Consider the following 21,734-nt stretch of genomic DNA (forward strand, 5'->3'; position numbering starts at 1 on the left):
AGGATTTTTGATATTTTTTTGGACTAAATTTTAACATTTGATATTTTTTGGGACTATATTTTAACATTTGATATTTTTTGGGACTAAATTTTAACATTTGATATTTTTGGGGACTAAATTTTAACATTTGATATTTTTTTTTTAAAATAATTAATTTTTTTTTGAGAACAGCTGTGTATTTTTGTAATTTTTTCTATAAAATTTAATTTTTGTCAACAACAATGGATTTTTGAGATTTTTTTACAAAAATTTTAATTTTTGGATTTTTTTTGTAAAAAAAAAAAAAAAAAAAATAATCCAAAAACCAAGGAGGAGGGGAAGAAGGAAATAAGCAAAGACATTGATAAGAATGACTCTATATCGATTCTCAATTTTACTCTGAGTGCACCAAAGACTTATAATTATAACTCACCATAAATCCTCAGGGTTACGCTCCGTCTTTTATGAGCACACACGAATGTTTAATCATGCTTTCTCAGGAATTAAATAATAATGCCAACTGCTAAGGAAAAGAAAATTCATTCTTCAAATAACCAATTCCAAAAGAACGGGCTAGCTAAAAAAATCACGTGATTTACATCACCATTTGTAACTCGGTTTCGTTTTTGGTTTGTAAGTGAAAAAGTTTAATTTAAAATAGTTTTGGTATTTTAAAAAAGTCATGCAATTCATTTACCATTTTGTGAATGTGATCAAAAAAAATTATTCGTATTTAAGTTGAGGGAGTAAAGAAATTTTAATAAGATTAATGAATTTTGAATTATTTTTGTAACTTTGTTAAAATTAAATATTTTAAATTTCAATGTTCCATTATAGAAACTTTTGATTATATTGATGGATTAAAAAAATTCATTTTTCAACATTACGAGTACTAGTTTTATTCACTTATGATGAGTTCAATGATAATAGTGATTTATATTTAAAATAATATGGATTACTTATTTTATATTATAGGTACGTACGAACTGAACCAATTAAAACGCAAATTTCATGAAAGTATTTAGTCTCACAACCTCTTGAAATCAATTGTGGAAGTTTCTTATTCTATGTCTTATTTTATGTTTTGTTTCTTATCTTTCCTTATTAGTTATTACTTATTACTATTCCTCGACAACTTTTCTCTGTTGAGTTGACACTGACATGCCATGAATATATCTATAGTTGAAGATAAAGTACGTAAAACATTCTAGAAGTAGAATACAATATTTCAAACTTATATTATTTCTGTTCCGCAACAAATATGAAATGAACCACAAAATGTCCGACCCTAAAATCAGCTAAGCTGGATAATCAATTGTAAAAATGATCACCCAACCTTTTAATACTAAAGACGCCATATTTGTTCAAAGTGACCCATGTTTTCCATAATTTTATATCTTCAAGATATACGAAATTACTACTTATTGTGACAACGTTGAATTCATATTCAATGTAGCCCGAATAATACTTTATGTAATGAATATTTTCATCTATGACGTAGTAGATATCACGTGATTTATGTTTACTTGGGTTGGAAGTGACGTAGTGAGTAGAGGTGTGCTGTGTGTGTCGTAGCTGGTATCGTAACTGCTATGTTATTCTAAGGGAAAGAGAAAAAGAAAAAGAAGGAATTAAATATATGAAAAAACTTCCAAATGACTTTTTGTTATAAATAAAAAGAAGAGAAAAAAAAAAAAAAAAAAAAAAGAGGTGAAGAGAAATAAGAAAGAATACTTGGACTTTTTTAACGGAATAAATATGTCTGCCGAAGGGGTTAGTGAAACATTAAGATCCATAAATTACTACTTTTGTCATCATTGTTCTACACACTTTACTTTGGTAAGAATCAAGTTCGCATTTCCAATCTAAGAGACATTAGGTTCATTCGTTTTATGTATTCTGATATCTATGTATGTTACAGAACTCCATTCCAAACGACGATACGACGGCTGTGTGTCCGAGATGTCATATGGGATTCATAGAAGAGCTTCCAGATCCTCCTCCTGCCTCCACGCTTAATTCTCCGCAGGATTTTTTAGAGACTGTAATTTCCATTTTCTTGTGCTAGGCTCATTTTGTGCTGTTTGGGTGGGTGGGTGTTTGGGTAATGGAGGGCATTTCCCACTGGTGACATGACACGTGACATTTCCACACATCTTGATCTTTGGATAGGAAATCATGTCTAGTATTGTACTATGAATCATTTCAATCCTACTGTCAAAGTCTTGTCCATTCTTTTAAACCACTCAATGTATCAATATTTTTGTATTCTTTTTTTTTTGCAAACCTGTCATGTCACATTGGCTCATATATTTGCATCTTATTGCTTAATATATGGTGCCCCCATTTGCTCAAATGCAGGCGAAATGTGCTAACATAGAGAATCAAAATGACTTGTTTTCTTTATAACTATATAAATGTTTGTTTTTTTATCTTTTTCAGATTAACGGTATGATTTTACTTAGATTCTTACGACCATTTGAAAGTAATGTACATAGTATCTTGCCTTCACTTCCCACTCCAAATTTCTTACTTACATTCAATATTAATTTGTTGTCTTTTCATTAGCTGTAGAACATGTTAAGCTTTTATTTTTCTTAGTTTTTACGTATTTAAAAATTATATCTTCATATTCAGTTTTAGCTGAGAGACCTTCCAGGGGAAGTCAAGATGCTCCTTTGGCCTTTATTGGGTTTCCAAATTTTATGCAGGGCCTCACTAACATCCTTTCCAATTTTGATGGGGCTCGTGGTCAACAAATTCATCTCATCCAGCCAAATCCTGGAATGACTATGCACTCCAATCCAGGGGATTACGTTTTTGGTGGAGGTGGAATCGACGCCATTGTCACACAAATTTTAAATCAACCTTTGGACGGGGTTGGTCCTCCACCTTTAGACAAAGAACTAATAAAAGAAATACCCACAGTTAAAATTAGCCGTGAACAAGTTGGTAAGTTCTCTTTATTTAAATATGGGTAATGTCATGTGATTGAGTGATTTTTTTTGCTTCATATCTAATAATTCAAAGTTATTCATGTGACATTGGCAATCAATATTTAACATTTTTTAGTGTTCCTTCCAGTCATCTTATTACTTAATACATTAAAACACATGTAGGGTGCCATCAAAGGTTGTTCAATGTTCATCGTGAAGTTAACCCCCAGACTTTCAATGCAACTTGAGTTTCCTGCCTGAATTGTGAAACGAAGACTTGCTCTATTATTCTAAATTATCTTCTTGGAATTATTATTTGTTTCCTCTACAGTGTTATTTGTATTACTGAAATTGGTAAGGAATACAAGTACAAATAAAGAGATGACTTTAAATATTATCTCATTTGATCATTACCATCTCATAAATAAATAAATATGCAAAACAACATTTTAAATTTTACTGATGCTCTTTGCCAATAAAGTGCCGTTCCTTAATAATGATGTGTAATGATATTATTTTAGGTTCAAGCCTTCAATGTGCCGTTTGCTGGGAGGATTTTGTTCTAGACGAACCTGTTCGAGAGCTAAAATGTGATCACTTTTTTCACGAACAATGTATTATACCTTGGTTAGAGCTTCATGGTACTTGTCCTGTTTGTCGTAAATTTCAACAGGAGGAGCAGAATAAAGAAGATGGTAGCATCACTAACAATGAAACTTCTTCCGGTGATAATACGGAAAACACTTGGGCTCCCTGGACAAATGCAACCGATCTTAATGATGTCATTACATCTGCAATTGAAACAGTCTTTAGGTATGATTCGTGATTTATACGTGATACATGTCGCATGTGCATTCAGTGTTTATAGTATTTATTCATTCTTGATCCTTCATTTTTAATATGCAATATATGTACCATTGTATAATTTCACATTTGATATTCATGAAAATGATGCACCATATTTATGGGACCACTATGTATTCATTTTTTTTAATTTTTATAATGGGTTTTTTACATATGTCACTGCTTGAGTATAAAAATGTTCCTATCTGGTCAAATTTCAAAAATTGTGTAATTACGACAATGTTCAGCTTATCTTGAACAATATGTATAAAAGTACTTTTTAACATACTCTTATTATTGTGGCTTTTATCAATTGTTCTATCTGGCAGATCTTTTATTTATACGAGCAGAAAAATTTACATTCCCTTTCCTGAACAATTTTGAAATGTCCAGATATGACGTTTTTATTATAAATGTGTAAATGAAAGCTATGGATACGTCGATTAAATTGAATACTTGTCTGGCAATATCATTGAATACTTGTCTGGCAATGAAATTAAAATCATTGAATGTATCATTTGTTCCAGGAGTGTTGAGTATACCACATCCCCCCTCTCTGCATCTCAGCCACCATCATCATCAGTCAGTACTAGCAGTACTGGAGGAAACTCTTCATCATCCAATGGTTCTGGAGAAACAAGTTCGGGTACGAATGAACGGGGAACATCCAATTCCGATATTAGTAATTTGGATTATTACGATTTTGATTTGGAGTAAATAAAAGATTATGTACTTCATTGATCTTTAAAAAAAAAATAATGTTATTTATTGCTACTACTATTATTGTCGCTATTACAATTACTATGAAACGCAAAGCTCTATTATAAGAAGATGAATAATTTTTTAATTTGATAAAATTAGATTTAGTCAAATATGATTCATAATTGTATCTGATCAGCGCCTCGACTACTCGTTAAGTTATTGTAAAATATATCAAAAATAACACCATCGACACTGCAATTTTCGTTGAACTTAATTGGATGATGATTAATTTAATGAATAAATTTATCCACAACTCACGACTATTCCGTCTATTTTTTCCAATTAGTCTGATTTGTCTACCCTTTAGTGCTCCTATTTACCGAACATTTTGGGACTACCCTATAGGTTTCAATTCATTAGGAAGAAAAGTTGAAATTATAGTGAAATCCCTCATATAGATCTACATTTTTGGTTTTCTGTTAGACTGTCCTGAATTTTTATATATCTTGTACTTAGTGAAAAAGTGAAGTAACTAACAAAACTATATTTTATAATTTTATCTTACTTTAGAACATGTTTATCACCCGTAAGTTTTCAGACTGATTCTAAGAGTGCAAAATGACGTAACGGCCAGGGTCTCAAAAATCCAATGTGCAAAATGGACTTAAGTTCCTCAATTTTGTACTATCTGCACGGCAAAGCCCAGAAAATATAAAATTTTGTACAAAATTGACGTAATTTTATAAATACAGAGTATAGACCAGGATACAATTTACGACGTAAAAACGTCTCAGTGACTTCTCCAGAAATTATTAACATTTTAACTTTTTGTGTTGGGGACATAATTCCTTATAGACTGATGTTGATTATCTTACTTATGGAGAAAAAAAAACCCTGTCATAACTGATTTCTATATCCATAATACATTAAACCAGGGAACACTGAAATGAATATGGAAGGCATTTTTAATATTTATACCAGAGTGCAAAAGAAAAATTATTTACAAGATTTTACATATGTTTGTCGTTTTGAAGTGTGTACGCGTAGAAGGTGTAACCGATCGTCTCCAACTCGAAGTAAGTAAAAGGAAATGCGAGAACCATAATTAGTATAGTTCAATATATTATTCATTTATAACTCATATTTAACTATTTCAGATAGAATGATTTGCTGTTATCCCGGTCGCGGGATTGGTTTTCCCAAGTCAAAGAAAAATAAACTTTAGGATTTAAAGAGAGAAATCATTCTCTCCATAAATTTTCTAAAGATCCTGAGCTTCTGAAGCAATAAATTATAGCAATTAGAAGCCAAAATTATGAGCCAAGCCATAATTCAAGATTTTGTGGTATACATTTTTCGGAGAAACATTTTATAAATGAAAGAAAAGATACAAATTCTTTTCGAAACCCAAGACGCTCCAGAAAGTTCTTGAAAGATTGTATGTGTACATTAGAAGGACAAATAGGAATATACTACAACTCACAACTATGATTGCACTTAATCTTCTTTTTTTTTCTCTTCTTTTTTTACAGATTTGAGCGAAATAAAAGTCGATTTAATAATCGAATTCACCATTTTTTAAAAGAAGACGTTATCTCAAAAATCAAGGATACTTAGGAGAGGCTGAATAGATCATACTTTCCAAAAGGCATTCATGAAATATCGAATGAAGACACAACTTTTTGCTATATCTAAGGACGATCTTATTCCTACTATTTTATATGGCTGGAAACAAGAAAACAATTTTTCTTCCTCGATTTTCACCAATAGTTCCCCGTTATCTAACATTGAAGTGAGCCATATTTGTTCCTCAAATATCTTGAGTTGTTTATCCGATGTTGATAACATTTTGGTTTATCGGAACTATAGATCAGGTAAACCGAACCCGCATCAAGTTTAAATTATGTCATTAATCTTTTGGAAAACTTTTAATGAGCAAGAATCACATTTCCTCAATCATCTTGGATTCAACTCCATTTATTCTCTGTGATTGTGTGAAGACGAAGATACTCTGCAACATTATTAGGACTTTCAACCCTCTTGCATAATGCCTTATGCCCTGCCTTATACAAAAAAAATTAAGAAGTCTAGACAGATATTCTTACAATCAATAACACATTAACAAGTGTTTTCTCTGTTCGTGAAGGAGTTGAAAATTCTGGCAGAAAGAGTAGTTACCAAAGTTGGCTTTGAACCATTTGCAACAATTGTTGATGCCCATGCATCAAATCGTAAATTCTCTGCTTTTGAACTTGGATATTGAGCTGCTCCCTTATATCTCTTCAACTCTTTTTCATCATCGGAACAAAAAATATTTCTGCTCTTTGATCCCGTACACATCTTTAGAATTTATTACAACAACATAAGACGCTATGGGAAGTTTACTTACCCTTCCTTTGAAGATCAAAATTTGATTCTTGTAGCTGATTATGGAAATGTGAAACCCATCTACAATATTGAACTTGATCATGTACTGAAAATAGCTTACAATCTTAATCATAAAGAGTTTTACCCTCAACCGATCGAAAGGACAAATGTGGATTTGTCAGCGAGGTTTTTCCAAGAATCTACTCTTAACGCCCTTAATCATTATGGTTCACCTTATAGATTTCAAATAAACAACCCTAGTTTGATATATGCTGAAACGTTTTAGGAACTGTGTCAACTTTAACTCTAACTCCATATATATAAAAAGAGAGATGCTTCTTTAAAACCCAAATCTGATAATCAAAGAGTGCAAATCCAATTTTTAATGAATTTTGCTGAATTGATTAAATGCTTGGAGGAACCCTTTAAAAACCATGGAGATTGTCTATCTTCAGAGACGTTTTTTGAATCTTATCAAACTTCAAATGGGCTTATCTAACTATTTGTGCGGTAAAAAGAGGATCAAATTTATTTTTCTTCGTAAAATCAATATGGACCCAATAGAAAAAAAAAATTCCAAGTTGAATTTCTATTGAATTGTGAATTGGCTCCATTTTTTCCTTATATATGTATAAGCTTTGGTTCGTATTTGTCCTTATTTTCAGTGGTAGTATTTATTGGAGTCTATTGTGAGATTGCAAGCTGTACTAGCTATCTTTGATGGGGGTTTGAATTTAAGGACACATAAATTCCACCTCCATAATAATTCTTATAATTCGTGTCCTCAATTAGCTTTAGTTTTTAATTTAAAAAAATTGTTAAAACTAGTTATTTTCCTTTCTAATTAATAAATGAGTAAAGTTCTGCGTCGATCTCAACTCAAATCATGTAAGTACAGTAAGTCGAACAGACTTCAAATAGAACCTTCTACAGTCCTAAATTACTTTATTCAATATCGAGGTCACTAATATTTATATAAAATAAATAAAGTCCTTCACAAAGGAATCGATTTTATTTGGGTTATTTTTTTGGGCAATTTTATTTAAGAATATGATGTCTAAGATGTAATGAATTACTTTTCATTAAGTAAATTATTTGTTTTCAACTCTGGTATAAATAATTGCACGCATCGAAAGGCACTTGCATATTCATTTCAGTGTTCCCTGATTAATCAAACTCGTAATGAAAATAATATATTTTAGATGGAGAAAATGGTGAGTAACGTCACTATTGCACTAAACCCACAGATGTGTGTATGCCTGTTTTTAGATTATATTTCATTCAATTAAATTCTAGGTAAGTAATCATTAAAGTATTCATAGGTGGATTATTAATTAATTAATTACAAAAGGGCAATTCAAAAATAATATTATTCAATAATAATTTGGTTTACACATGAACAATATCTCAGTTGGTGGGTAATTAAAAAAATCATATTCGGGCAATTTGTTCACATACAGGAAAAAGCCAGTTTAGGGTGGTTTGGTCACTAAATGGACAGTGAACAGGTCATCCCTATAATATTATATGTATATTAAACAATCTGATTTATGAAAGGTAGCTGTGGGTGTGTAAGTGTTTGTTTTATCGATTAAACTGGATCGATTTATAATTAATGATTGTAGCTGCAGGTATGTAGTTGTTAGCAGATTGTCAAAATGAAGGTTGCGAGACTATTGTAAATGTTGAAGCTGTATGAAATAAAGCATACACAAGTCACAACCATACACAAACGTTTGTGTAGTAAGAAGTAACTATTCTACACATTTTATTTATTACAGTTAGGGAATGGAGAGGAGGGGCGAGTCATATTTTAATTTCAATTTCTGAAGAATCAGGAGTTAGTTGTTCATGTTGCAATCACAATGTTACTTCTATCACATCTAGTACCATCCAATTCAACTATAAATTAATGATAGCGCTGATTTTTTTCCTGTTCATAGTCTAGAACTTCTTCTAAGTGTCATGTTCGGACAAATTCTTATTTATTTAACATTTTTGGGCCAGCTCACGTTTGGATACCGGACACGGATCTGCAATCTCATGATTGGTGTGGACGAACCCTTTTGGGCAAGACATGGGAAGAACATGTCTCAGATAGAAGAATTAGCTCAAGAGCACGTGAAGGTCCTCAATGAAATATTTACAAAGCAGGTTCTGAATGAGTCTCCCTATGATGACATTGAGTTCCGGCTTCAAAGACTTCAAGTCATGTTTGGAAGCTGCGACTCTTTCGAAAACACGGTGACCAACTGCACTGCACAGCGGGATAACTTTTTGAAGGCGTTTGATCGACATGACTTCAAGGAGTTCTGCCTGGCTTACATGTTTAGTCATCGAGACTTCAGCGGGGGCACTGCGGGATATGCCTCTGTGGGCACCGTTTGTGCTCATAATAGCAACTCTGGTTTTATTACTTCACTCAACTATGGAGTGGATCGCTCCTTGGAGGACTCCACCATTACGTTTGCTCATGAAGTGGGGCATAACTTCGGTGCCAAGCATGACAGTGACTATGATGACTCCGAATGCATCAAAAGGGACTACATCATGAATGAAGTCTATGACGCTACTTTACATCCCGAAGGGGAAAAAGTAGACTATAAAACGCAGTTCTCGGACTGTTCAATAACTTCCATGAAAAAGAAATTAAATGAACTCTCTACGAGGGATAATCTCTGCTTCAAGCCGGAGAGTGAAGTCTCGTATGTATTTTATTTCGATACTTATATAAATATGATATATGATAATACATTATCATTTGTATAATCTTTTAGAGAAGTGGTTGAAACAGCTATTTGTGGAAATTATATTGTTGAACCAGGAGAAGAATGTGATTGTGGTCTTGAGGATCACGATTGCGCGGACTTTTGCTGCTATCCAGCTCACATTTCTGTATATGACCGCTATCAAAACATGAAAGCCGTTCCTTGCACCAGGAACTTTGATCGCTATCATTGCAAATACCCTCCATTGCTCGTTTATGGAATTTATTTTCCATTTGGGTTTATAATTGCATGTACATTCATCATTTTCTTCACACTTCGTTGGGATTGGAGAGGACAAAAAATGTTTTTTCAACATATCAGAGAAAACCAAATTCATATTATAAAGAATTCCTCATGAAAAAAAGCCCCAAAAAACTTTTACTCGCTCAATAGGCATTTATATTTATCAAGATTTTTATTTTTTTTAAATCTATTGACTTTAAATGACAGTTTTCCATATGCTCAAAGTAACAGTCTGTCCTCATCAACTCCGTGCTCCTCCCTCTCAACTTCTAAGTCATTCTTTTCTTTTTAACTAAAACTATTAGACTTAAGATTTTTCAAACTTCAAAATAAAACTCCTTATAAAGAGGAAATAATAGAAGAACGGAATAAAATCTATTCAAGTGCTTAGGATATGTGATATTTTACATTAAATATTTATGTATTATTGATTACTCTATTATATTTTACGGAGTTGCTTAATTCTTTTAAAAACATTACATATATTTCTATATTTACTATATAGTCCTGCCTTTTTAATATTATATCATTTGGCTATAATACATTGATGTATCGTCTCTTCAAATTAGTTTTAATAACATTAATGCTTTAAATACAGTTTGACTTGATTGTTAATTCATCATCAGAATTCGGATTTGTTTAATTTCATTTATTACAATATTTGGCCTATCAACACAAAATCAAGTTAATATGAATTTTCTCAAAATTGTGTCATGATTATTACATTTGTATTCTTTGACAAATAATTACTGTCCATTTCTCGTAAAATAATTATTCTGATAAATCCTTTGGAGTCGATGCAAATCGCAATGAAAATAGCAAAAATGCGTTGTCACAATTAAATAATAAGAAATTGATAGATTTTATTTGAAAAGCCTTATGACCATTACATAAACTTTCTCATAAATCCATTAAAGGCTCTAAATTAGTTATTCAAAATCGGGGATCTGCAGTGCATTGTCCATGGCTCTGCGAGATAGTCAGGGGCATAAATAAACTGTCTTCTAAATAAGCTCATAAAAAAATCACTGATCCAAATATTAGGGAAAATTTGATGTTCCTTAGAAAAAGTACACATATATTAAGTCAAATCCTGATAAAGGAAACTGCTATTTTTCATATTCGAAGTATGTAAAGGAAACAAAAGTATAATTTGTGGATACTTGTGTAAATAAGTAATTTTAAAACTCCCCATTTGGAGGCAATTCGTGTTTGATTCGATTCTGTTTTTGACAGATCATCGAGGATTTTTAGCATATCTTTCAGCAAAAGTGGTTTTTTTTTTTGGGTGGGAGGGGGAACTCATGATATGTATCCGTATTGATTGAAAAGCAATGTAAAATGAATTTAAAAAGAAACATACTGTACAAAAATGTTGACGTCAGCTTACGATTTGTATTTTTAAAAAAGGAAAAATTCTCATGGGAATTCTTCATTCTCAGGAATTCATATGAAGTTGATACCAAAAAAGGGAAGAAAAAGTAGACTTTATTCTGATTTTTTGCTGCATGTTCCTTCTATGGGAAGTGTTTTATCTATTAAAAATTGGTAACCGAAAGCATGTTGACTATGGGCGTTATGAATTTTTATCATATTGGAATTTGACTGTACATATATTAGTTTGGAGGAAAAGTAATTTTGAATTTCCCGCGCCCACTTTTTTAATACTAGGTATATCTTGTTCATTATTGGTCACATCGCGTTATACGATAAGATGTTGTAAAGGTGTGAGGGTATACTACATACGGGTTTGGACAGTATTGCGCTTCGCGGGTTCAGTTGTGAATTATCGTGCGTAGACTATGGAGGTCTCAAAGGAAGAAATTCGCCATATTTTACATTTTTACTATCTGAAAGGAAAAAACGTGTCAAAAGCGAGCAAGAAAATTTGCAATGTTTACGGGCCTGATAATCTCTCGGTTCGTGTTGCACAGCAGTAGTTTGAGGGATTTCTTTTTTCTCCGCTCAATTCTACCCTCTACTGTGAACAATACGACCGTTGAAGTTGGCGATCGAACATAAGCAGCCAGTATTGGTGAATAGAAGACAACACCAGGCTGCACACATATTTGATGACGCACAAGAAGCTCTGGGACACCGGGTGGGAAGTTCTTATGCATCCACCATACAGTCTAAACCTGACATCAAGTGACTCCAGTCCATCCCTGCGTACGCCCCTGATGAAGGATTGGGACTGTATCATTGTATTATACATGGAGTATAAAATAAACTTGAGTATCTCTCCTTTTCTTGATTTCTGTTCAAGATTGTTTTTGTGTTAAATCACTTCATATGTAAATTGTAAGCATAAAATTAAAAGTGTATTTAAATAATTGTTTATCATCCATGGAATGAACAGTCTTATCTCACATTACTTTCTTTTCCAGATATAAAGTGTGTAAAATTAGCAGAAATTCGTAAATGTATGTATATTTGAAACATAAACCCTAAATATGATGTACTTGAATAACTGCAAATGAATGGATTAATGTGCTCATCATTTTATTTATTCATAAGTAGAACTGATTGTCAATGTAGTAGGCTTTTTGGCACATCAAGAGTACCTTAGCCATATGAAAAACATATTTAAGTGTAATAAGTACAGACATCATTAAAAGAAGCATATTTGTAGGGTTTAAAAAAAAATTTTTTTATTGATTATTAAAATAACTAAGTATCAAATTATATTTGTTAAGCTACTAATCCGAGTCCCTTGCATTTTTATAACAATTATAACAAGCTTTTTCACTGTATTTTTTTTAGTGAGACATTATATAATCCTTGAAATTTTAAGAATTTGCTTGTAAGACTATATGCTATGTATGTTTAGCTATAGATTGTTAAGTTCTTCTTTAAAATTATGTTAAGTTTTTACCTATGTATAAAAAGTCGATAACGACATTGACCCGTGTACAGTAGAGCCGGAATATATTTGCGAGTCGGAAGGGGGGAGGGGGTCAAATTATATAATGTTGACGTCATGAGCAGTTATAAAAGCAGTATTTTGGGCATGTTAAAAAAAGAAACCGAAAATTAACATGGTAACCTTGACAATTTAAGGAATGTTTTGTAGGAGATCAGCTACAATCACCTTTGTCACAGGAAGAGGTAGAAAAGGAAATAAACAAGGGTATTCGATATCTATACCCAATTCAACTCTGATTCCAACAAGGACTTACATACATTTATAACTCTCCAACAAATCCTCTGTTTTATCAACACACGAATGTTCCATTAGGATTTTTTTTGCGGGGTGGGGGAGAGGGGTGTAATAGCCGTGACTATGATTTTTCTTTGAGAGGGCTATTGGGGGTTTATCATTACAAAAAATATATACATATATAATACTGCCGACGCCACTGATAAAGCCACTAAAGATGTTTATAGTAGCAAAAAAGGTTTTACTACTAAATAAGATCAACCCTGTATACATGTTCCTATAATGTATCTTGAAGGCCAGAGGTCCTTGGCCCTTTCGCAAATTCTGTCTATTCTTGAGACCCAACTTTTCACCACCTCTTGCTTATTAAAGATATGTTTATAAATGAAAATAAACTCTGAGCAGAATTGAGGATCGACATTGGAGTAAATCCTGCTTACCCCATTGCTAGACACGCTGTGGGGTTTGTGTTTACTACCTTCATCTCATAACTGATCGCACTTAATTTAATGAAAGCGTCATTATGGCAAAATATGCTTTAAATCGTCAGGATTACCATGCTCATTTTCGTTTTTTTAATTTACCGACAGACAGTATTATTTTTATTTAGGCACATCGTTTGTAATGAAAATCTGGTGTATCTTTTAGCTCGCCCGTTTTTTTTTGGAATTGGTAATCTTAAGAATGAATTTTCTTTTCCTCAGCTGTTGTGATTATTATTTAACTCTTGAGAAGTAAACTTCCCTTTCTACTGGATTCAATTATATTCAAAACCCGGTTGAAAATTCGTGTGCCCCTATAAAAGACAGAGAGTAACTTTGACGATTTGTTACTGAGTTCTAATTGTAAGTCTTTGGTGCACTGAGAGTAAAATTGAGAATCGATATGGAGTCATTCTTATCAATGCCCTTTTCCTTCTTCCCCTACTCTTTCGTAGTAGCAGATTGTAGTTGTTTAAATTAAACGTCATGCCAACTAAGTTGCTCTCCTATAAAATATTCTTTAAATTTTCAAGATTACTATTTTTTTTTAACATGCCCAAATTACACCAGATTTTCATCAGTAGACATCTTTTACCCCTGGGTAGATGACGTCTTTGTTAGTTTAGGAACGCTTTGAATATCGAACAAATCTCTGACAAAGATATTGCTCTTAATTAATGTATTCGTAAAAAATTGTCATTTTAGACTTCATTAATGTGTAATCACAGAGGCGTCCGCAGGAGGCGGACTGTAGCCTCCCATAAATATCCAAATTACCCCCAAAATATATCGATTTTTGATTTTTTTCCAAAAAATTTCATTTTTTGTGAACAGCTTTGGGGGTTTTGAATTTTTTTTCCTAAAAAAACTCATTTTTTGTGAATGGTTGTGTATTTTTGAAATTTTTGTCACAAAAATTTTAATATTTGCTATTTTTTTCCCAAAATATTTAATTTGAAATAAAAAAAATATATAATCTTACATAAGCCTCTGAATCAAAAAAGTAAAACTACTAAAGTATGTTTCTATTTGTTTATAAAGAAATTAAATTTGTTGAGGTGAAATTATATCATTTCCGAATTAAGTACCTCGCTATCAATTACATATTACTGTATTGACGATACAATAACGTCAACTATCAAAATGTCCTTCAAAAATAAACAAAATAAATAGTCTACGGACATATTTTACTTTACTTTAAAACAGTATGATATTGTGTATGCATGTACAAATATTTCAACATATTGACTTACCATTTTGGTGATAAGAAAATTGAATATATGTATACGAGAACATTCATATATAAATATGGGACTATGTTGATTCAATATAAATAATATATGTTTGGAAAAAATAAAAAAAGATTAACGGAAGTGAAATAGTATTAAATGAACATGATTGTAATACATGTTTAAAAATGAGTTGCAATGGAAGATATTAAATCAATTATTGCAAAATACTGAGTACATTATGTTGAAAAATATGTACATCATTGGAAAGGAAAAAAGGGCAAGGCAAAAATGGCGAGAGAAAAATAAGGACAACGTCGATTTTCGTCAATCCATGAGTCATGTCCAATATGAATAATCCATCATATTTAATGATATTATAATTGATAACCGAGAATTATATCATTAGCGTTTCTTGTTGTGTTTGTTTATTTTACATTTATCTTAATATATATTACAAGGTGGTCCAGATAAATTGGGAAAATCTTCAAAGGCTTATAACAAACGAACGAGATGGGGTAAACCATTTTTTTTTAATGATTTGAAAGCTATATTTAATAACATTCAATTATTTATAATACAATCCGCTTTGTCCGCTAATCCAGATAGCCATGGCCTAGGATTTGGCTTTATCTATGGAGGAAAAAAGGAAAGATGAAAAACAAGCAAATTTTGCAGCTCTGTCTACTTACAAAGATCGACAACGGCAACCCAAAAAGTAGACTACTAACAAGAGACTGCATCATCCACTGAAACTTAGACGGAAATCCAATAGATGTGGCGTGTCAAATACATCACATCAACCTTTAAATGTCCTGCTAAAAATGAGACGTGTAAGAAATGTAAAAAGTAGGAACATTCAGAGAAAATGTGCTTACATGATGCTAAACCTCTAGTGCAGAACAAGGTCAAGCCAATCAAAACGTCGACGATCCGAGTGAAAACTTTATCCATCAATCACATCAATCTATATTTTGAGGTTGAAGTTTATCCAAGGTCAGGGCAACCTTTTACCAGGAAAGCTCTGCTTGATACAGGAGCTACTGAGTGACTTATTTCACACGACTTCGTATTGGCTTACATAATATTAGTATTGCATTATTATCCGCTGGTAATTTAATGTTTTGTACTAACTATTGATATTATGTGTTAATCCTCTGAATATATTCTGGTATTCGTCGTCTTGGGGGGAATATGTGAGGTCATGGCGTAGAAAGATTAAAACCTGTATGCAAATAATATTAAATGTACCTTTGTATCGAATGTATTTGTGTCAGTATCAATAGAATTGTCTATCACTAGAAAGGTCGTTAGTTGATAACTCAACATTATCCAGGGGTTATTTATGTAAAATAAGAAATCCTATTCTACTTATTTGTCATTTTGGACTTCAAAAACGGTCTTTTAATTCTTAATAAATACGACTCTTTATTTATCCTCGCCTTCACTTTTAGGGTTGATTTGTTTACAAAATTTGATTATCCCTATTTTTCCATTCAAAATTTATCTTCCAGGGTGATAATTTTTCCTTGATCAAAACAAAAATTCCTTGAATTCCGCTCACAGAAGTATTTCTACTTCTTTTTAACGTCGAGGATCGAAACATTGCCATTCAGCCTCTCATCACGGCAAAAATTCCTCAAAGTCAACATTGTCTTTTTGTCTCTTTGACGCTTCAAATTCCCAAAATATCATGTCATACACAAAGGTGTGAGCTTTAAAATAAGTTACAAAAGTCTAAGCTCAAGTTTATGGGAAATAAATACGAGATCGTTACATCAGAGAAAAATTAATACCTAAAGATCATATTTATTTATTTGTGATATCTTTAGCACTAAAATAATCCTAACTTGAGGCAAATTAGAATAATGTTGTTCAAATACTTTTGAAAGATATACTTCTTATCTACAATATTTAATATAATATAAATCCTGTGTATGGATTCAACTCGATAATTTGAAAGGAACAACATTAATATTATTAATTTTTCTTATTATTTTAGAATTTTTCAAATCAAAACACACCCATAAAGAACCTTTTTTAATACTTTTAAAGATTATATTTATGTTTAATGAATAAAATACAAAATATCACTATATAAAATTCGTGTTCCGAAGTAAGTTGTCATCTAAAAGCCCCCCAAAAAATGCTCAATACTCCTTTACTACAAAGAATTAGAGTACCAAGTCCCTTTCCTCCAGGTCTCTGCCTGTACAATTCGGACAATGTCTTCATTCTATTAAAGAAATTCCAATCCATTGGGTTTTTTTATTGCATAAATGAACTCTAGAATTATACTTGACAATAGCATATAACTTATATAAATAGATGAGGTTTGAGCTGTATAAATGGAGAATGAAATCAAAAAAATTGCGCGTAATATGAGGTAGCGAAAGAGTATATTATAAACATATTTACTTGGGACATGTTTAGGACTAAAATACTCATATCGTGAGGCCAATTAGAGGAATGTTGTTCTCATATTATTGAATGATATAGTCATAATCTACAGTACTTAAATTAATAAAAATTCTGTATCTTAATTCAACTCGATAATTTTAAAGGAACAACATGAAAAACCCATCCTTTTTTCGGACGTTTGAAGGTTATTTTCCTTTTTAATAAATAATAGGCAAAATAAAAAATATCATGTGATACCAAATTCCAAACTTTGGTCTTTATTAGACTTAGGATTTGTGATCAATCGCTCAATTACTCAAAAAATTGCTCATTTTGGTCTTTATTCTTTAAAAAATTCCTCATTTTACCTAATTGGTAAGAAATAAATAAAGAAAATTTGAATTCTAGTTGGATTACAGAACAACTTTTCATGATTATTTGATTAGATTTTTCTAGGGAAAATCCCCTTGCAAAAATCCTCTTGCATTAGGCTCTCTTTTTGGAAGAAAACTATCTATATGATGCAAGCAAGGTTATGATAACATGATTGGATATGTAAGGGAGGTAGATTTTGACAACATCCAATTAGAAGAAGGGAAATTTGGACCAAAATTGACTGTATGTAGAATAATCCCCTTAATATCTTCCAACAAAGGAAGGATACCTCCATTTAACAAGATTCCTTAAGATCTTGCCAACTTCAAAATTGCTCCAACTAATAGCGTGGACGTTGAACGGTCTTTAAGTACTTTTATGAATCAAATATGATAAATATAAAACAATACTAATTGCTTTAAATCATCCTTATAAAACTGTATCCTTCTTTCAATAAAAATTGCTCCATTTACATATTCTGAGTGTTACCAAAAAAAAAAAAAAATCGCTTAGAAATCCTAAGTCAAGTCATTACGATACAATCTAAGGTACATACTTTTTTATCTATCTACATATGTAGGTACTAGGAAATGAAAAATAATGTAGAGTAGAGTTCATAATGAATTATTATTACAGAGTTTACATCTTTTCCTCAAGTTTTTTAATGGGTTTATGCTCTTACCAATAATCTTTTTTTTTAAACACAAGGTAGTCTTGTGCCCATTTCTTATTATGTACATAGGAATAATAGGTTAAAAATGTATGTAAGAGAAATATTACACTTTAACCATATGTACTCTATTTGGAATGAAAGAGTGAAATACGGGTCCTTAGATGGATTTTTCTTTGAGGGAGTAATGAAGTTTTTTAGAAAACTTATAAAATTTGGCAATTTTTGGAGAACATTTATTTACAAAAGAGATTATTTTGATAACATTTTTTCAAAACAAAGACATTTAAAAAAATTAGTGGCAATAGCCTGCACTACTTGAAGTAATTAAGCGCCGAAACCCAGTCACACTTTGCTTTAGACCCAGTGCTTTATCTTAGAAAATAAGGATCCCGCACATTATGTATATTGCGAATAAAAGGGGACCTAGGCCATTAACGTCAAAATTTGAAATTATAACATGTCAAAAAGGGAAATTAAAGTCATTTTTTTCAAAAAATAACACATTGTTGCCTTTATTGTAACACGCAATCTTTCATCTGAAAAGAAACTTGAAAAAGGTCAAAAAAATCAATTGGTGGTTAGCCAATTCTTCCTAACTATGGAACTATTGTTCAATAATTGTTTGTAGCTTAAGAATAACTGATTATAATTCAACCAATCAACATTCAGAACACTTACCAGGAGAAAAGAATCAGAAAATCAACAACAGACGACAAAATACACAGTATCTTTTTTGTGGTTTTAACCAAATTGGATAATCTTTCAAATTCCAAAGCTATAAAAAGCAGGAAGTTTGTTAATTCTTACTTCAAAGTGTGGACATTATATTAATAGAACTTTGAAGGTATAATTGATTAATTCAAATAATCACAAAAAATAATCGTTGAAATATATTTGTTCTTTAGCTGGCTATGATAATAAATAACATCAAATATTAATATATACTCGTATAGGTATCTAACTTATAAGAGTGTTGGTTTTAATATTGCAATGTGATGCTGAATGCAAACGATTATATGAATAATGATTTCCATATTTAACTTTGCTACTCTTCAATGTTAAGGCAAAGTATATGTACATTTTTAGTATAGTTATGCTCAACCATGAATTCAAACTTTGCAGCAAAAAATGAGTAATCCCTCGGATGTAGCTGAAGAATGACTCTTTTTTTGCCCTATATTTAAAAATTATAATGAGGAAGGTGACTTCATTTCTTGAGCCAGATTTTATGTTTTTGAGAAATAATCATTTCCGTTTTGAATTACAAACATAACATACTTAGATATTGTTGGGGTAAATTTATTCTTATGCACGCCCGTTTCCGATCCTTGCTGAGTGCCATAATAAATTTTATTAATTAAATACTCAACTCAAACCCAATCAAAATGTCATCAAAGGCGGAACCCCGATTAAACATTCACGAAGTCCCTAAAAAAATATCGCGGATATTTTTTGGTGATCAAGGCTATCAAAGTGATTATCCTTCTCCGAGCTATGGAGCTCCATCCCAATCCCACCATCATCATCGTCAGTTGGATCACTCTCAAGTGGCCACTCTTTACTCCGCAGGACTAGCAGCTTTGATTCTATTTATAATTTTCCTAATTGTAATGATCTTTTTGACCATTGGATGGACCTGCTATCTCTGTTGTTGTACTCGTAGGTCGTCAAAGAGAGAGGAAAAGTCCAAGGAACCACCCATTTTATCAAATTCAACTGAAAGTAGGTACAAAGGGTTAATATTCAATTAACAAAATTCAACTTTCAACCTTTAGATAGGAAATATCCCTCTCATTCCTCTCAACCAGTACGACAAAATCCGGGACAGGATCAACCCCTGCCTGCTCCTCCTAGACCAGCATCTTCAGAGTTATCAAACCCAAGATCCTTTCCATACTATGAAGTACCCTCTAATCAAGTACTACCACCTAGAGTTCCAGCGGATATTACTCAGTTTGAGGATAGTGAGCCCATGGGTCCTACTGCAATGGGCAAATTAGTATAATCATCTTTAGTAGTTGTCTTTTTGTCCATGCTACATACTATCTCATTTGTGAATTTTTATTGAGTTTATAATGTCCATTGATTAAATAATTAACTTATTTTTATAATCAATGGAATCCTTGATTAAGGCTTTAAAGTACACCCAAATATTCGTAACTTAATTATCTTTTTCTCATCCAATATTCTTATAAAGTCAGTTTATTAAAGTGAAAATATCCCTCGGGCATTCTTCATAATGTCATAGACTAAAAATGTAAAAGTTACATTTCATTTGTCTTTCAATACTCACTGTTAATATAATAAATAAATATTTTGAAGAATCATTTGTAGAGTAACTCCTCTCAATCTGACCAATTCCAAACATAGAAGTTGTCTTATTACTATGGGCTTAAACCATTGAGATAAAATACTGAGAGCTGGGACATATAACATGTCCCAGCATTGAATGACGATGCCGAGCAATAAGAATGGTAATTCTTTGATGCCGCGATAGTAGAGAAAGAAAAATTGATAGTTGACCAAAACATTCCAAAACATGGTATTTCACGCTATAAAATTCTTTTTTTTTTTTTCGAAATTAGGGGCATAATTTGTATCTCATTAGGCATTACATCACATCGACGCGTGCATCTTTTAAAACAAGCGTATGTTATTCAAATAAGAGATATATATATATATTAAGTACTTTCCATTTTTTTTGAAAATCAAAAACGGGTAATGTTTGCTTACTGTGTTTTTTTACGTAAAATTTCAAAAATGCAATTTTCAAAAAGATAGGTTAACCCTAAGCTACATCAATTTGACTTTGAAAATTAGAAAAAATACTGTTTTTTCTATATTTCCTAGGTGTGATTTTTTAATATAATTTATAGATATTCATATTAAGGGAATATATATACATTGGCCCTTCATGGGACGGGATAAAAAATGAAGAAGTTTTAATCATTAAATCATTCTAACCTAGTTATTTGTGCACTTTAAAATAGATAAATAAGCAATTATTTCGATACTGTTTTGTTTGGAGAATACTTAGTAACATATACTTTTATTTATTAACCTTAAGATGTATAATGTATTGATGCCATCTTTTATTAGTTTATTTATTTTGATTCTCAATATATAATAAGATAAAATAAATATCACAATCCTGAATAGTTTATTTACAAAAATTTTGTTTCATTAAATGATGAAAATATTTAAATTACATTTTAATCAACTTTTTCTTTCAGTATATATTTCTTATAATTTATTTAATTTTAGAAGGTTATAGAGGTCTTGCATGGAGTCATTCTTTGATATCTCTCTCCTGCTAGCCTCCTAGTTCCTAATTGCTCCATCTCTATTTTCTTTTGAGAAGTATTGTGAAGAAGCATTTAAAAAAATATTTCACAACTTTGTATATGGCATGGCCATTTCAACACTTTCATTGGTGTTTGGATAGAGTTTTTAAACTCAGAAATTGTTAAGGAGCAGTTAAGATGTGGCTCTGACACTCCTTCTGACCAGTTGATCAGGTCAATGATGCTAGAAGCCCCAATGTTTATAGCTGGCGTTTTTCTGATGCTGACAGAAA

General features: G+C 31.5%; 3 protein-coding genes and 1 long non-coding RNA gene across 4 annotated transcripts; 3 read left to right on the top strand and 1 right to left on the bottom strand.

Annotated features, from left to right (window-relative positions):
• Positions 1-1,576: 1,576 nt before the first annotated feature.
• LOC121116531 (E3 ubiquitin-protein ligase RNF126-B) lies at positions 1,577-4,777 on the top strand. The gene is made up of 6 exons (XM_071887495.1): positions 1,577-1,818; positions 1,901-2,023; positions 2,422-2,536; positions 2,617-2,931; positions 3,437-3,728; positions 4,286-4,777. The coding sequence occupies exons 1-6, from the start codon at positions 1,738-1,740 to the stop codon at positions 4,473-4,475; spliced, it is 1,116 nt and encodes a 371-aa protein (XP_071743596.1). The 5' UTR covers positions 1,577-1,737; the 3' UTR covers positions 4,476-4,777.
• A 3,549-nt stretch (positions 4,778-8,326) lies between these two features.
• LOC121116533 (disintegrin and metalloproteinase domain-containing protein 10) lies at positions 8,327-10,466 on the top strand. The gene is made up of 2 exons (XM_040710792.2): positions 8,327-9,532; positions 9,605-10,466. Exons 1-2 carry the CDS (start codon positions 8,793-8,795, stop codon positions 9,951-9,953), a joined length of 1,089 nt encoding a protein of 362 aa, XP_040566726.1. The 5' UTR covers positions 8,327-8,792; the 3' UTR covers positions 9,954-10,466.
• Positions 10,467-15,114: 4,648 nt separating this feature from the next.
• On the bottom strand, positions 15,115-18,061 carry LOC121116303 (uncharacterized). The gene is made up of 3 exons (XR_005863812.2): positions 15,588-18,061; positions 15,402-15,527; positions 15,115-15,342 (listed from the first exon to the last, which is right to left on the bottom strand). It is a non-coding gene; the product is annotated as an uncharacterized lncRNA (long non-coding RNA).
• Positions 18,062-19,195: 1,134 nt separating this feature from the next.
• Positions 19,196-21,298, top strand: LOC121116741 (uncharacterized). Its single transcript, XM_040711033.2, has 2 exons — positions 19,196-19,879; positions 19,933-21,298. The coding sequence occupies exons 1-2, from the start codon at positions 19,543-19,545 to the stop codon at positions 20,160-20,162; spliced, it is 567 nt and encodes a 188-aa protein (XP_040566967.1). The 5' UTR covers positions 19,196-19,542; the 3' UTR covers positions 20,163-21,298.
• The last annotated feature ends 436 nt before the right edge of the window (positions 21,299-21,734 follow it).

The sequence above is a fragment of the Lepeophtheirus salmonis genome, chromosome 4 (assembly GCF_016086655.4).
Source record: "Lepeophtheirus salmonis chromosome 4, UVic_Lsal_1.4, whole genome shotgun sequence".
NCBI lineage: Eukaryota > Metazoa > Arthropoda > Copepoda > Siphonostomatoida > Caligidae > Lepeophtheirus > Lepeophtheirus salmonis.

What these genes read in the sequence shown, in the direction of transcription:
- LOC121116531 (XM_071887495.1), top strand. Translation starts at nt 1,738, where the DNA reads ATGTCTGCCGAAGGGGTTAGTGAAACATTAAGATCCATAAATTACTAC. An exon ending in CGCAGGATTTTTTAGAGACT is followed by an intron (nt 2,024 to 2,421) that starts GTAATTTCCATT and finishes TATCTTTTTCAG; the next exon opens with ATTAACGGTATGATTTTACT. An exon ending in ATTCAATATTAATTTGTTGT is followed by an intron (nt 2,537 to 2,616) that starts CTTTTCATTAGC and finishes CTTCATATTCAG; the next exon opens with TTTTAGCTGAGAGACCTTCC.
- LOC121116533 (XM_040710792.2), top strand. Translation starts at nt 8,793, where the DNA reads ATGTTCGGACAAATTCTTATTTATTTAACATTTTTGGGCCAGCTCACG. An exon ending in AAGCCGGAGAGTGAAGTCTC is followed by an intron (nt 9,533 to 9,604) that starts GTATGTATTTTA and finishes ATAATCTTTTAG; the next exon opens with AGAAGTGGTTGAAACAGCTA.
- LOC121116741 (XM_040711033.2), top strand. Translation starts at nt 19,543, where the DNA reads ATGTCATCAAAGGCGGAACCCCGATTAAACATTCACGAAGTCCCTAAA. An exon ending in TTTATCAAATTCAACTGAAA is followed by an intron (nt 19,880 to 19,932) that starts GTAGGTACAAAG and finishes TTCAACCTTTAG; the next exon opens with ATAGGAAATATCCCTCTCAT.